This window comes from Canis lupus, chromosome 2, assembly GCF_003254725.2.
Source record: "Canis lupus dingo isolate Sandy chromosome 2, ASM325472v2, whole genome shotgun sequence".
Lineage (NCBI taxonomy): Eukaryota > Metazoa > Chordata > Mammalia > Carnivora > Canidae > Canis > Canis lupus.
The window spans coordinates 17,864,953-17,880,032 of record NC_064244.1 but is presented as its reverse complement, the minus strand read 5'-3'; the positions used below and the strand labels follow the sequence as shown (position 1 = coordinate 17,880,032).

At 40.7% G+C, this 15,080-nt stretch overlaps 1 protein-coding gene across 1 annotated transcript in view; it reads right to left on the bottom strand.

Annotated features, from left to right (window-relative positions):
• The window catches only part of HACD1 (3-hydroxyacyl-CoA dehydratase 1), a 28,362-nt gene extending 24,683 nt beyond the window's left edge, over nt 1-3,679 (bottom strand). Inside the window, 2 exon segments of the mRNA XM_025445264.3 lie at nt 3,430-3,658; nt 3,661-3,679. Of these exon segments, the coding sequence (XP_025301049.1) occupies nt 3,430-3,658; nt 3,661-3,679 (248 nt within the window).
• Between the last annotated feature and the right edge of the window lie 11,401 nt (nt 3,680-15,080).

The following is a 15,080-nucleotide window of genomic DNA, read 5'->3' as shown; positions in this document are numbered from 1 at the left end:
TAAAATACTGCCTTTAACCAACACCTCATTGTGGTATTTACAGACTAAAACCCAAACATGTTGGCCAGGCGTTTAAGGCCCTGTGCAATGGTCCAGGCTTCCCATTCAGCTTCACCCCCACACACACACTTCAGGCCCAATTGCGATCACCTCAGCAACATGTCTAGGAATGTCACATCTCTGTACCTTAAGTCACGCTGTTTCCTCATTCATGCCTATCAAATCCTACTCATCCTTCAAAGCTCAGTTGAAACGCTATGATCTTCACCACAAAGCTCTCTCTGATTCCCTCTACCTGTCTGACCTGTCACCTCTGTCACCTCTGTCGAGCACTTATCTCATTCTTTCACTGCAATATACAAATGCCCCTGGGTTACACTTCTTCAAGGACAGAGCCTAAAATATTTATCTTATGTCTCTCATTTGACCAAGGATGATGCACTTGACACATACAGGCTCAAAAGTCTTAAAAAAAAAAAAATAAGAGACGGAGAAAGAGAGAGAGAGAGAAATACTTCTCTGGTCAAGTACCTGTTATGAACAAGTACCATAAAAATCCTCACATCCTTTAAAGGTGTAATTCCACTCCTGGGAATTTATCCTAAGCAACTAATTTAAAAGAAACAAGTAAAAGCAAATGTCATTGAGGGAATGATCTAATCTGTTATTGTGCATTAACTCTATACACTCTTCTATAGCCATGAAATAATACATTTATGAAAACTATGCAGAAATATTTGGTAGAATATTAGGTGAAAGTAGAATATGTAATAGGGCAGACACCCTAACTACAATGCTTTATAAGTACATTTAGGAGGTGACACTCTAATGGGGGACATGAGGACAATAAGCAACAAGACAAATTACTACGTTTATGACAATAAGCGCAATGAGAAAAACAAAGCAGGCAGGAGGAATGATAGCATAATGGGGTATATGCTTTCTGCATGAAGAGAGCTAGGAAGGCCGCCCTAAAAATGGAGATTTGAGTGAAAGCCTGAAGGAAGTTAGATACATTAAAGATAACAAAAAACAAAAGGTCATGCTAAGCTTATAGAATTAGGCAAGTTCTTTTTCTACATTTATGTAAAGACTTCTCACCTATTATTGTTTTCAAAACTATTATAAAAATTTAACATACTTCAGAGTTCTGCTAAAAGAGAAAAACAAAATAAGCAAGGTAAATGAACAAAAAGCACCTCAGCTAACCTTCTGCTATCCATACTATTCAATGTATACCTCGGTGTCCCACTTTACACACCACAACCTTATTTACCACTGTTCTCCAACATCACCCTCCAGATAGGTCAAGAGAATATACCAAGCTTTCTTGCATCTCATGCCTATTTCTAGAATTTATCTCACTTGAAATATCTACCCTCCACATATGCCAATCCTATTCCTTCTTCAAATCTCAAGGACTCTAGAAAGCCTCCAAAAGGTTACATGGATTATTCCATTTTGGTTACCTTGCTTTTAAACAGAGATGAAAATGAAAAGTGACCTTCCCAAAATAGGCAGGGAGACAGATAAGTTTCAGACACGCAGTAATTTGCTGGGCAGGTAGGAAAGATAGGAAGTGTGAGAACACAAAGGAGGGAGCATTTAATTCTGTTCCAGATAGGGTGGGAGACCTAGAAACCTTCAGAGGATGGCTTGATTTAGATATCATACGAGGAACAAGGAGGATATTATATGAAGAGTGAACAGCTTGAGCAAGAACAGAGAGAGTGGTGAAAATAAAAATGTGTGGTGCTTTGCCCACATTATGAGTTACAGCTGATTTCAAACGCGGTAAAACTGGAATGGGAAATAGGGGAGCAAATTGCAAAGGGCCCTGAATGACATATAGCCTAATCCCTTGGATTACAGCAGAGGTAATGGGGAGTCACTGAAGGCTTTTAACTAGAGTTATGCACTGATTTTCACTTTTAAAAGGTTAACCTGGTTTTCAGAAGGGAGAGTGCACTGGGTAGAAAGGGACAGCAGACCAGTTAAAGGCAGGTCTCCCAGAAATATTAACCGCGTAAGACTATCACGGGAGAGAAAATTCTATCAGTTCCCACTGTCCCTAAAGACAGTAGCGCACGGTGGGTACTCAACTATTCCCCAGTTTTTCTCAGTATATTATTTTTCTGTTTCAAGATTATAAAATTCAGTAAAGCATAAAGGCAAAGAAGTAGCAGGTCTCTGGAGTCAGACTGTCTAGGCTGAAATCCAAGTCTGACACCTGCTGGCTGCATGATCTTGAGCAACATACTTAACCTCTTTGTGCCTCAGTTTCCTGACCTGTCAAATGTAGTATCATGCACCCCGTCACGGGATGGTAGAGAACTAAAATTGAGATAGCACAATTAAAGTAATCAACCCAGTACCTGGCACATGGTAAATCCTCGTATTGTTCGTGAACCGTATTTGGTATTCTGGGTTACACCGAACGCCTAATAGGGACTCGGTACTGGGTCAAACTATTTATTCTTTCTCTACAAGCCCCGGGGAGAGTGTAAGATACCAGACATCCCCCCACACTTCTATGGATTAATACTCCATGTGACCATGAGACAGTAAGTTCTTAAAAAGACCATGCGTTTTAGAAACAGAGCATTTTCCCAACAGGTCCCGCAAAGCGATCGACACAAAAGTGTCACTTTGACAGCTCTCTGAAGAGCGCTAGTCGTGGCGTAACCTCAACTTGTAAGGCCTCCTCAAAGTCAGAAATAAGAGTTCAGGGACTCAGGAAGCACCGGCCCACAGAGATGCTGGGCTCGAGGGCCACGCTCCGATGCGGCAGGGTTTCGAGAATACTGTCCCCAGGAAGAAGTTCTGGGGCTCAGGGGAAAAAGCAAACAAACACCCAACCCAAAGCCACTCGTGCCGGCACTGGCGGTTCAGAGCGCTCTGCGCTGCGCGGTGCGGCGCAAGGCAGCGGGCACCGGGACAGCTCCGGGCGCGGGGCCGCCGCACACAGGCGTTTCTTCAACAGCAGCAGCAGGCGGCGGCGCCCGGGGCGGCCGGGCCGAAGCCGCCTCCCCCGCCGGTCGGCCCCGCATTCCTGCCCGGGTCTATACTTAACCTCCGGCCCGCGCCCCGGGCCGCCGCGCCACGCCGTGCACCGTATTAGGCAATGCCGGGCGAGCAGGGCCCGGCCCCCGCCCCCCCCGCCCCGCTCCATTCAACGCCGCCGGCCGCCGCGGCGCCCAAGCCCCTCCCCCGCGCCGCCGGCCGCGCCCCCTCCCCGCTCCGCGCCCCCCCCCGGGCCCCCCGCGCCCCCAGGCCCCCTCCCCGCTCCGCACTCCGCGCCCCCCCCGGCCCCCTCCGCGCCGCCGCGAGCGCCCGCAGCCCAGCCGGCGCCCCGAGCGCTGAGTGTCGGGGGGCAGCCGCGCGGGGCCGCGGACGGAGGCAGGCCAGGGCCCCCGGCGGCGCACGTACCCCGCGGTCATGGCGATGTTGTAGAAGGTGAGCCAGACGGTGGCCAACAAGCCGAGGCGCCTCCGCCTGCCGGGGGCCTCCTTCTCCTCGCCGGCCTCCGAGGCGCCGCCGTTGGTGCCGTCCTCCTCGCTGGACGCCATGGTGGCCGTGCACCCGGGGGAGGTGGAAGCCGGGGGAAGGGGAGCGGGAGGGGGCCCCGCCGAGCGCGCAGCCGAAGCGCCGCCGCCGCCGCCTCGGTCAGGCGCCCCATGTGCCGCGCGCAGGGGGCTCGGCGCCGCCAGCCCGGCCGCCCCAGGGGGAGGAGCGGGAGCCCCCGGCCGCCCCGCCCCGCCCCCGGCCCTCGGGAGCGCGCGCGGCGCGGGGATCTGGCCGCCCGGCCGGGGCGCGGGGGCGCGGGGGCGCGGGGGCTCGGGGCTGCCGCGGGCCCCCGCAGAAAGCCGTCCGCGTCTCCGGCCGGGGCGTCCCGCGCGCTGGCGCCCTGTGCCCGGCTGGGGCTTGTGTTCGGGGCGGACGGCGCGCACCTGGAGCCGGGAGGCCCTGCCCCGCCCAGCCCGTGGGAAGGCACCGTGTGGGCAGGGGGACGGGCAGGGCGACCTTCCCGCCAAGCACGCCTCAACACCTTCGGGGGAGGAGTCGCCCACTTGCGTCTGTTTCACTTTTGCCGGCCGGTGGGGCGTGTACAGGGGGGAACACGCAGAATCGCCTCCCTCGGGTGGGTTCCCCGGGGCCGGGGCCCTAAAGCCGTCGCGGCGCCGTGGCGGAGGCGAGAGGGGAGCTGGAGCGGGAGGGCCTGGCGAGAGACCCAAGGGGACGCGCTGGGGCCCATGCGGGCAAGCTGCAGCTGCGCCGCCACCACCGCTGCTCTCCACTCCATCCCTTTCCTTTCCGTATCTTCCCTCAAACGCCCGTGCGTTCTCCCAGTAGCTCTCTGCTCTTTCCCCTTAAAGCGCACAGTTGGGAAAGCCGGCTCTGGAGTCGGGTTACTGAAATTCAAACCCCAGATTCCTGGCTTCCCCAGTCTTACAAGCTTGTGAACGGGGGCACCTAAACTTCTCTGTGCCTCAGTTTCCTTAGTGGGAATGATTTATAAACCTGTGTCGTGGGTTATTGTGAGATGCAAGTCTCACACTTAGGAATCACCCACACTTAAATCACCCACATAAATCACTTACAGGTCTGAAGCAGTTTTGCCCACCCCCCCCTTCCCCCAAATTAGCATGTTAGCACCATTCTGGTGACTCGGATCTCCCTTGATCCAGCAAGAGAAATTTCTGCTCAGGCCTGTGGAAGCGATCTGCTTGTTGTTAGCTGTGCTGCTGGAACCTGAGCTTGGCCCTGGGCAGGGGACCACATAGCTACGAGTCCAGTAGCTCCTCCGGGTATGGAGTAATTTCTACGCAGAAGAGAACTTGGGAGAGGTCACCATAAGGGAAAAAGAAGGACTCATTCCTTTGTTGAGATCTGGGCTCTGGGCGCCTGTCCAGGGGGGCACTACCGGCCTGCTTGGGAAATGATAATTTTGAGGAAGACATTCCAATAAGGGAGGAGGAGGCTGAGATGTTCCTGGGGAAGAAATAATGGCTGAAAATGTTCACATTTGATGAAAACAATGAGTGACTGTTTTTTAAAGACATTTAAATTGGAAAGGAAAAAATAAAACTATTTACAAATGACAACACTGTATAATTAGAAAAGCCCTAAGGAATCCACAGAAAAGCCACGGGAACTAGTTGCAGGTTACAAGGTCAATGTAACAAAAATTGTTTTCTACATACTAGAAAAGAAAACTGGAAATTGAAATTAAAAATAAAACCATTTAATGCTCAGCAAACAAAAAGATGAAATATTTAAGGGTAAGTTTAACAAAACCCGTAAGATCTGTATACTGAAAGCTATAAATCACTGCCGAGAGAAATTAAAGACTTAACTAAATGGCTATACATTGGAAACCATTGGAATTGGAAGATGAATTGGAAGATGTTATGGTTAAAATGTCAGTTCTCCCCCCAAATGCCAACAGAATATATATTGTTTTAATTTGACAAGTTATCTCTAAAATTTATACATAAGAAAAACAAAGTTGAGGCACATACCCACTGGTTTTCAGAACAGTATTAACCACAGTTTTATATAAGACTGTGGTAAGCATAAGGGTAGACAAATCAGTGAAACAGAATAGAGTCAGGCCCATATATATGGTCATATATATGGTCAACTGATTTTTCGCAAAGATGCCAAGGTATGTCTTTTCGACAAACTGTGCTGAAATAACTGGATATCCACATGAAAAAAAAAAAAAAAACTTGACCCTTACCTCATACCATACACCAAGTATTAATTTGATATAGATCATTGACCTAAACATAAAAGCTAAAACTATAAAGCTTATAGAAGAAAAGAGATTCATTATGGTCTTGGAGAAGGCAAAGATTTCTTAGATCCGATAACAGAAAAAGCATTAATCATAAAGGAGAAGACAAAACTGTCAAAACATAAACTTTTGTAATTCCAAGGACAACACTTAAAAGTTGAAGATTTTCTCAATACATGTGTCTGACAAGGAACTTGTATCCAGGGTATATAGAATCTTCACAATGCAATAACACAACTTTTTAAAAATGAGCAAAAATTTGAATAGATTCTTTGCAAAGAAGATATGTAAATAACAACAGCACACGCAAAGACACCCAACCTTACGTTTTTAGAGAAATGTAAATCAAACCCACAATGAGATATCACTATACCTAATATTTTAAATGTTGTCAAGGATGTCGAGCAATTGGAATTCTCATATATGGCTAAAGAGAATAACACTTTGGAAAACAATTTGGTCATTTCTTTAAAAGATGGTCATAATGCTGGCTTACCATATGACCCAACAATTGCATTGCTAGTTATTTAGCCAAGAGAACAAAAACAGGTTCACACAGATTAGGACACAAATGTCCATAGCAGCTTTATTCATAGTAACCTCTTACTGTGAAAATAATTCACAGGTCCATCAACATGTGGAGTAAAATAAATTTGAAAACTGGATCACAAAGTGCTATGGTATTTAAAGAGCTGTCAGGAAATGTAATTTGGGAGATTAGAAAAGGCTTTGTGCGAGAAATTGCCATTGAATATTTTATTCCAACAGACAGATTGCAAGAGGCAGGCTGAGTGCTCACCAGGAACAATGAAGACAGGCCACGCCAACAAGCTTGAGGAAAAGTGAATTGTGTGGTTTGACTAAAATTTAAAATGATCAGGAGAAGGACTGAATAGAAGTGTCAAGAACCACTCTATTTTAAAAGGTAGAATTGAACTTCTACTAAAGACTTGTGTGGAGGAGAATCATGTTAAAGAAACCTCTTTTTGAAGAAAATTAGGCGGCAGGAAATGAGATCAGTCGTCCTCCAGAAGAGAATAAGAAAGGCCAGAATTGGGTTGGTGATCAGAATGAACAAGGGAATGAATGAATGAGATCTCTTGAGACAGAACAGAATCAAAGAAAGGGTTTTGTTTATTTGCTGAAGTGAAGGTGCCATTGAATAGGGAGAGACTGTCTATGTGAAATAGGCTATTTATGGAGCAAAATCCCTCTGACTGTGGGAAGATAAGAGAGTAAGAGGATAGATGGAGGAATTAGTTTTCAAAAAGAGAAAAGACATTTCTTTCTCAGTAGGAATGAAGGAAATGGGGGTAGAACTATTTCCAGGTAGGGAACAGAAAGTTGAGGTAGGGAAACAGCTATATATGAGTTTTAGTTGCTCCTTATCCTGGCCAATACTTGGTATGGTCAGTCTTAGATTTTGCATATTTTAATAGATATGTTGTGTTATCTTATTATGGTTTTAATTTCCTTAATGGCTAATGATGCCGAACTTCTTTTCATGTGTTTGTCACTTGTATATTTTCTTTGCTTTAGGGACTTTTCAAATCTATTCCCCATTTCTTAGTGGTGCATCTGTGTTGTAAATAAATTTTGAGAGTACTCTAGATTCTGGATCTAAGTCCTTTATCAAATATATGATTGGCAAATATTTCTTCCCAGTTTGTGGGTTGCTTTTCATTCTCTTAACAATGTCTTTCCAACAGCAAATCTTAATTTCGGTAAAGTTCTATCTACCAATTTTGTCTTTGATAGACTGTGTTTTTAGTGTCATCTCTAAGAATCTTTGCCTAACCCAAGCTCACAAAAGATTTTGTGCAATTTTCTTGTGGAAGATGAATAGTTTGTAGTTCTACAGTTACGCTTATAATCCACTTTGAGTTAATTTTTGTATATAATATGAGATCCAGATTGAAGTTCATATTTTTTGCTTATAGATATCCAAGTGTTCAGCACCATTTGTTGAGAATGTATCCTTTATCCACTGAGATGCCTTTGTACTTTTGTCAAAAATTAGTTATCTGTGTATGTATAGATTTCTGAAATGTCTATTCTGTGCCAATGATCTTTTTATCTATCTTTATACCAATACTATATCTTGAGTATCATATGTTTAATAACAAATCTTGAAATCAGGGTTAATGAGAGTGTTAGTGATGTAAGTGATCTGTCATGCATGTTTTTGGCATATGATAAAATCTGTCTGGCCTTGGTGTGGTTATTTCAACAGGATAAGAGAAATAATATCATTAATGGGAAGAATGGAAAGTGATGTCACTAATTTAAGAAAAAAAATTTCGATTTTTTTTAAAGATTTATTTATTTATTTATTCACGAGAGACACACACACAAGAGACAGAGACACAGGCAGAGGGAGGGAGAAGCCGGCTCTCCACAGGAGCCTGATGTGGGGACTTGATCCCTGAACTCCGGGCTCACGCCCTGACTCGAAGGCAGAACTCAGCTCAACTGCTGAGGCAGCCAGGCATCCCCAAAACAATTTTTAAGCAGTTTTTCTACTTGTAAGTATCACAACAGGAATGACTATGAGAGGACAGAAAGTGGGTAGATTCAGGAGGAGAGTATTTGTAAAGTGCAGCCTAAGTGAGTAATGGAAGTATAGTTAAAAGCTGAAATGTGAAATGTGAGAAAAAATCTGAAATGTGAAGAATGATCAGAATCTTAAACACGGAGGTATTAATGTAGAAGATGATAAATTGAGCACTGTAGTTTGGAAGGATTGGGGTTAATTTGATTTTTTATTGATGTGAAAACTGAGCCACAGTGATGTCTTTAGAGCTTATCTAGAATCTCCTCTAAAACAGAATCAATCATACAAATTTGGTTTTAGGTCGTCAGCTGAAAGTCAAATCTTCTTTTTTTTGTTTTTTTGTTTTTTTTTGAAAGTCAAATCTTCTTAAGTAAAATCCTTTAGTTCTATACATGTATTATTTTATTTTTTGTAAAGATTTTATTTGTTTATTCATAGAGACAGAGAGACAGAGACACAGGCAGAGGGAGAAGCAGGCATCATACAGAGAGCCTGACATGGGACTCGATCCAGGGTCTCCAGGATCACGCCCTGGACTGCAGGCGGCGCTAAACCGCTACGCCACCAGGGCTGCCCCACATGTATTATTTTATTTTATTTATTTATTTATTTATTTATTTTTTCATGTATTATTTTAAATGAGAACTTCATTACTAAAGAGCTAGTTCATTCTTTACAAAACTGATTATGAAAATGAAATTATATATGCTATCATAAACACTAATTATGTTAGACTAAACATAATATAAAAAATAGTATTTTAATTGCTTCTTTCGGAAATATTTTCTACATGGACGCAGATATAGTACAGGGAACTTAGAATGAAAATGCGTTTTTTTTTTTCCTATCAGTGTCCCTACAGCAAGCGTATATGTTTTTCATTGTTGCTAGAAATGAACTACCTTAAAAACTGGCATCACCTGTTTTAAAAATTGTGGCTTATTTTTAATATGCCTGAAAGCCTCTGAAAAGTCTGAATGGTAAAACTGGGGCAGAGCAGATTCTTTGGTGCGGATCTTTTCCAAGTATATACCAGTTGCAAATTGAGTCAGCGGAATCATCATAAACCCAGACCAGCTGGTGAGTGTGGCTGATCTAGTTACCCAGTGTTTGGCACTTATTAAAGAAAATACATGATCTTTATAGGGGTAAAGGGGGAAAAAAGTGAAACTGACCAATTTATGTATACTACATTAAGGGAGTTTCTATGTTTATAAAAACTATAGTTTGTTGTGAAAAGGCTATTTATAAACCATGGCATTAGACAGATTTGTCCAGTCTGCTCAAAAAAAGATGTTACACTAAGAAGCAGCTGTTCCAAAATTATCTATTAGGAGAGGCTGGGTAATCTGGTTGGGGAACAGGCTGAGGCCTTGATTTTCAAACATTTTTACCTTTACTCATATTTTAAGTGATTTAAAATTTTTCGTCAGAACTATAAACTTGTTGTGAAGGATAAATTTCTAGTAATTTTAATTGCTTTATTGAGGTCTAATTAACATACAATAATATGTGCATATTTAAAATGTACAAATTGATAAGCATTGACATATATGTACATCAATGAAATTATCAACACTCTCAAAATAATGAAGATAACTTATCAACCCTCACCCCCCAATTTCCTCATGCACCTTTTGTAATCCCCAGAGAATTCATCTAGGCCTGCAATTAATTTTGTTGAAGGTTCTTAACAAGCAATTGCATTTCTAGGTAGTAACAGTTCTATTCAAGTTAACTATTTCTTTTTGAGCTTTAGTAATTTGTGCCTTTGAAGTAATTTGCCATTTCTTCTAAGTTACTCAATTTATAAAGTTTGTCATAATATTCCCTTACTGTGCTTTTAATATCTGTAGCATCTATAACGGTCACTTCCCTCATTCCTGAAATTGGTAATTTGTTTCTTTTCTATTTTCCTCATCAGTCTGACCATAGTTTTATCGATTTTATCTCCTCAAAAACCTAGCTTTTAGTTTTATTTTCCCTATTGTTTCCTGTTTTCATTGTTTTTCTCTTTGACATTTATTATTTTCTTCTGCTTACTTTAGATTTCATTTACTATTTTTTCTAGATTCTTAAATGAAAGCTGAGATTTTTGATGAGACCTTTCTTCCTTTCTAGTATATAGGCTGTATTATAAATATCCCTGTAAATACTGCTTTCCACAAATTTTGATGTTTTCATTTTTATTACTTCAAAATACTTTCTATTTTCCATTTTTATTTCTCCTTTGACTAACAGTCATTTTTTTTTTTATGATAGTCACAGAGAGAGAGAGAGAGAGAGAGAGAGAGAAAGAGAGAGGCAGAGACATAGGCAGAGGGAGAAGCAGGCTCCATGCACTGGAAGCCTGACGTGGGATTCGATCCCGGGTCTCCAGGATCGTGCCCTGGGCCAAAGGCAGGCGCTAAACCGCTGCGCCACCCAGGGATCCCCAACAGTCATTTATTTTTAAACATTTTATTTATTTATTTATTTGACAGAGAGAGGGACAGCACAAGCAGGGGGAGTGGCAGAGGAAGACGGACAACCACGCCCCCCCACCAAACAGGGAGCCCTGATGTGAGACTGGATCCCAGGATCACGACCAGAGCCCAAAGCAGACGCTTAACTGACTGAGCCACCCAGGCGCCCCAACCGATGATTATTTAGAACTGTGTTATTTAGTTTTCAAATTATTTGATGACTTTTATGTATTCTTCTATTATTTATTTTTAATTTAATTCCACTATAGTCAGAGAACATATTTTTGTGAGACTTGAATCCTTTTAATTTCTTTTTTTTTATTTTTATTTATTTATGATAGTCTCACAGAGAGAGAGAGAGAGGCAGAGACACAGGCAGAGGGAGAAGCAGGCTCCATGCACCGGGAGCCCGACGTGGGATTCGATCCCCGGTCTCCAGGATCGCGCCCTGGGCCAAAGGCAGGCGCCAAACCGCTGCGCCACCCAGGGTTCCCTCGAATCCTTTTAAATTGAGATTTGTTTTTATATGTCGTGAGCACTTGAAAAGAATATTCAGTTCACATCGGTTGTAGTGCTTTATCAATTACAATTAAGTTGGTTGATAGTATTAAGTCATGTACAGCCTTACTGATTTTCTGCTTGTTCTATCACTGTTGAAATAAGGGATTTGAAATTTTTAACTTTAATTGTGGAATTGTCTGTTCTTCCCTGAAATTCCATCAGTTTTTATGTTCTCTGATGTTCTGTTATTATAGGTCAGATTCTCTCATTTAACTCCTTTTTCATTATAAAGTTACATTCCGTATCTCTGGTAATATTCCCTGAACTACTTTGTAGGATTATTAACACAGTGTTATGTTTAAAGTAGGTTTCTTATAGATAGCTTGCTAATTTTTTATTGGATGTCAGACACTGTATATTTTATCTTCTCAAGTGATGGATATTTTTGTGTTCCAGCATGTCTCCAGTACTCTTTTTTGCAAACTTTTTCAGGCTTGGCCCCTCTGGACTCCTATCTGAGTCTATATGTCAAGGAGACTGGCACTATATGTGATAGCCTGAAAAAACTACCCAAGCAGTAAGCTAGGACAATCATAAGGCTAACGTCATTTGTGTCCCACCCCTCAGTGATCATTATCCTTTGTTGTCTGATGTTCCAGTGTCAGGAGAACTGTTGTTCATATATTTTGTCCAGTTGTTCAGTTGCTTCATGCAGGAGGACAAATCTAGCCTATGTTACTCCTTCTAGATCAAAGGTCAAACTGAAACCTATATTCTTTTTTTTTCCTTGTCTTTAGTGTCACCACCATAATGATATTTAACTATAGTGTGAAATGGGCATTCTTGTATTTCTGTTTATCATAGAGAGAAACACTGTTTTCCTTCACCATTGGGTAAGATGTTAGCTTTAAATTTTTTTGAAGATTCCCTTTGTCAGGTTGAGAAAGGTTTCTTTCTTTAAAAAAATTATTTTTGAGAAAGGTTTCTTCTATTCTTAGTTTGCTAATAGTTTTTATCACAAAGGCTTTTGAATTTTCTCAAATATTTTTCTGCATCTATTATCATGTTTTTCTCTTACATTCTGTTAAAATGGTGAATTGTGTTGATTTTCGAATGCTAAAGTAACCCTGTATTCCTGGGATACACTCTACTTGGTCATGATGCATTTTTGTTTTTGTATATTGCTGTAAATCTCTATTTTTAAAGGATTATTATATTTATGTAAATGAAGGATAGTTTTTGAAGTTTTCCCATGATATGTTGTTTGATTTTGCTATCGGGGTAATGTTGATCTCATAAAATAAGTAGGAAATTTTTCCTTCGTGGTGTATTTTCTAAAAGATTTTGTATAGGTTTGATATTATTTCTTCCTTATAAGATTGATGAATTAGAATTAACTACTGAATTTGTGGGCCTGGAGATTTTTGTGGAGTGTTTTTAACTAAGAACTTAATTTCTGCTATTGATATATATCTTTTCAGGTTTTCTGTTACCAGTTGTGGCCATTTGTATCTTTCAAAGGTTTTTTCCACTTCCCTTATGTTCTCAAATTTATTGGCATAGAATTTAAGAATATTCCTTTATGAATGTTTTAATATCATTTAATTCCTATAATGTTTTAATTACAGGATATGTAGTCATAGTGCTTCTTTCATTCCTTAAGCTGGTAATTTGTTTGTTTGGTTTTTTTTTTTAAAGATTTATTTATTTATTCATTCAGAGAGAGCGAAGAGAGAGGCAGAGACACAGGCAGAGGGAGAAGCAGGCTCCATGCAGGAAGCCCGATGTGGGACTCGATCCCGGGTCTCCAGGATCACACCCCAGGCTGCAGGCAGCGCTAAACCGCTGCGCCACCGGGGCTGCCCTAAGCTGGTAATTTGTGTTTTCTTTTACTCTTTTTTTCTTTTTAAAATATTTTATTTATTTACTCATGAGAGACACAGAGAGTGGCAGAGACCCAGGCAGAGGGAGAAGCAGGCTTCCCGTGGGGAGCCAGATGCAGGACTCAATCCCACGACCCTGAGATCACGACCTGAGCCAAAGGCAGATGCTCAGTCACTGAGCCACCCTGGTGCCCTCTTTTTTTCTTTTGATGTAGGTAGAGTTTTACCCATCTTATTAATCTTTTTAGAGGATTAAATTTCGTTTTGTTGATTTCGCCTTTGTGTTTTATTTTACTGATTTCTGTTGTCTTTATTATTTCTTCTTTATTTTGAATTCATATTTTTATCTTAAAGGACTCATGTTAGATTTTTTCTTTTCTATTATCTAAGGCTGGAAGTATTCCTCTAAGCAACACACCAGCATCCCACAAATTTTGACATGTATTTTCACTTTCATCCAGGTCAAAATATTTTGATTTTTCTTTGACACCTAAGTTACTTAATAACTGCATGGGTCAATCTTTACATAAATTGCAATTTTCCAGAAAATGTTCTCTTATATTCCTAAGTTAATTCTGTTTTAGTCAAGGAACAAAATCTATAGGATTTTATCCTTTAAATTATATGGAGTCATTTTAAGGTCAGCATATTCTTATTTTTGTTAATGTTCTGTGCCTATTTGACAAAAATGCATGACTTGTGGGGTCATTATGTCAGTTAAATCAAATTAATTGATAGAGTTGACTCTTCTAAGTAATTATTGATTTTCTATTCTATCTTTACCTGAGAAAAGAATTTTGAAATAGCCAACACAGGGGCCCCTAGGTGGTGCAGTGGGTTAAGCATCCAACTTGATTTCAGCCCAGGTCATAATCTCAAGGTCATGAAATCAAACCCTGTGTTAGCTCTGAGCTCCAGCAAAGAGTCTGCTAAATTTCTCTGCCTCTCCCCTATGCTCACACTCTAAAATAAATAAAACTTTAAAAAAATAGCCACGGCAACTATGGATGTATCTATTTCTCCTTTAAATTTTTGAAGTTTTGTTTCCTTTTTTTTTTTAAGTTTATCATTAGGTTGATACATGTTTAATATGTCTTCTTGGTTAGTTGATCCCTTCACCACTATGAAATGTCATTAATTATCCCTGGAAAGTTTCCTTTTTTATTTGGTCTGATATTAATATAACCAGAGCTTTCTTTAGTATTTTCAAAAAGTATCTTTTTCCACCATTCACTTTTAACCTACCTTGTCTTTATTTTTAAAACTAGTTTCTTATATAATGCATCATCTAGTTGGATGTTGCTTTTTTAAAAATCTAGTCTGACAATCTTTATCTTTTAATTGGAAGAAGTAGATTTCTTGTATTTAATGTAGTTACTGATATGGTTGGATTTAAATCTCTGTCCCATTTGTTATTTTTGGTCTTTCTTTACTGCCTTTTAAATTTTTTTTTGAATTTTTCAAAAAATTGCATTTATTTTCACTACTGTTTTATCTATACCCCTTTGCTTGATTTTCTTTGGGAGGGCTATGGCTCTAGGACTTATGATATGCATTTGAACTTATCACAATCTCTTTTCAAATTGTATTTATATTATACCACTTTATACATAATATAAGGACTCCTCCAACCCTATATTTCTATTTTCCTACTGCCATCCTTTGTGCTATTTTATTTCTGCCTATTATCAGTTTCAAAATATACAGTTGATATTTTCATTTTTAAATAAATTTAAAAATAAGTAGAAATGTCTTTTACACTTATTCTCACATGATCATTCTAATGTTCTTCATGCCTCATGTGAAGATTTGTATCATAGATACCATACTCCTTTGCCTAAAATTATTTTCATTTGTATATTTTAACATTTTTCATT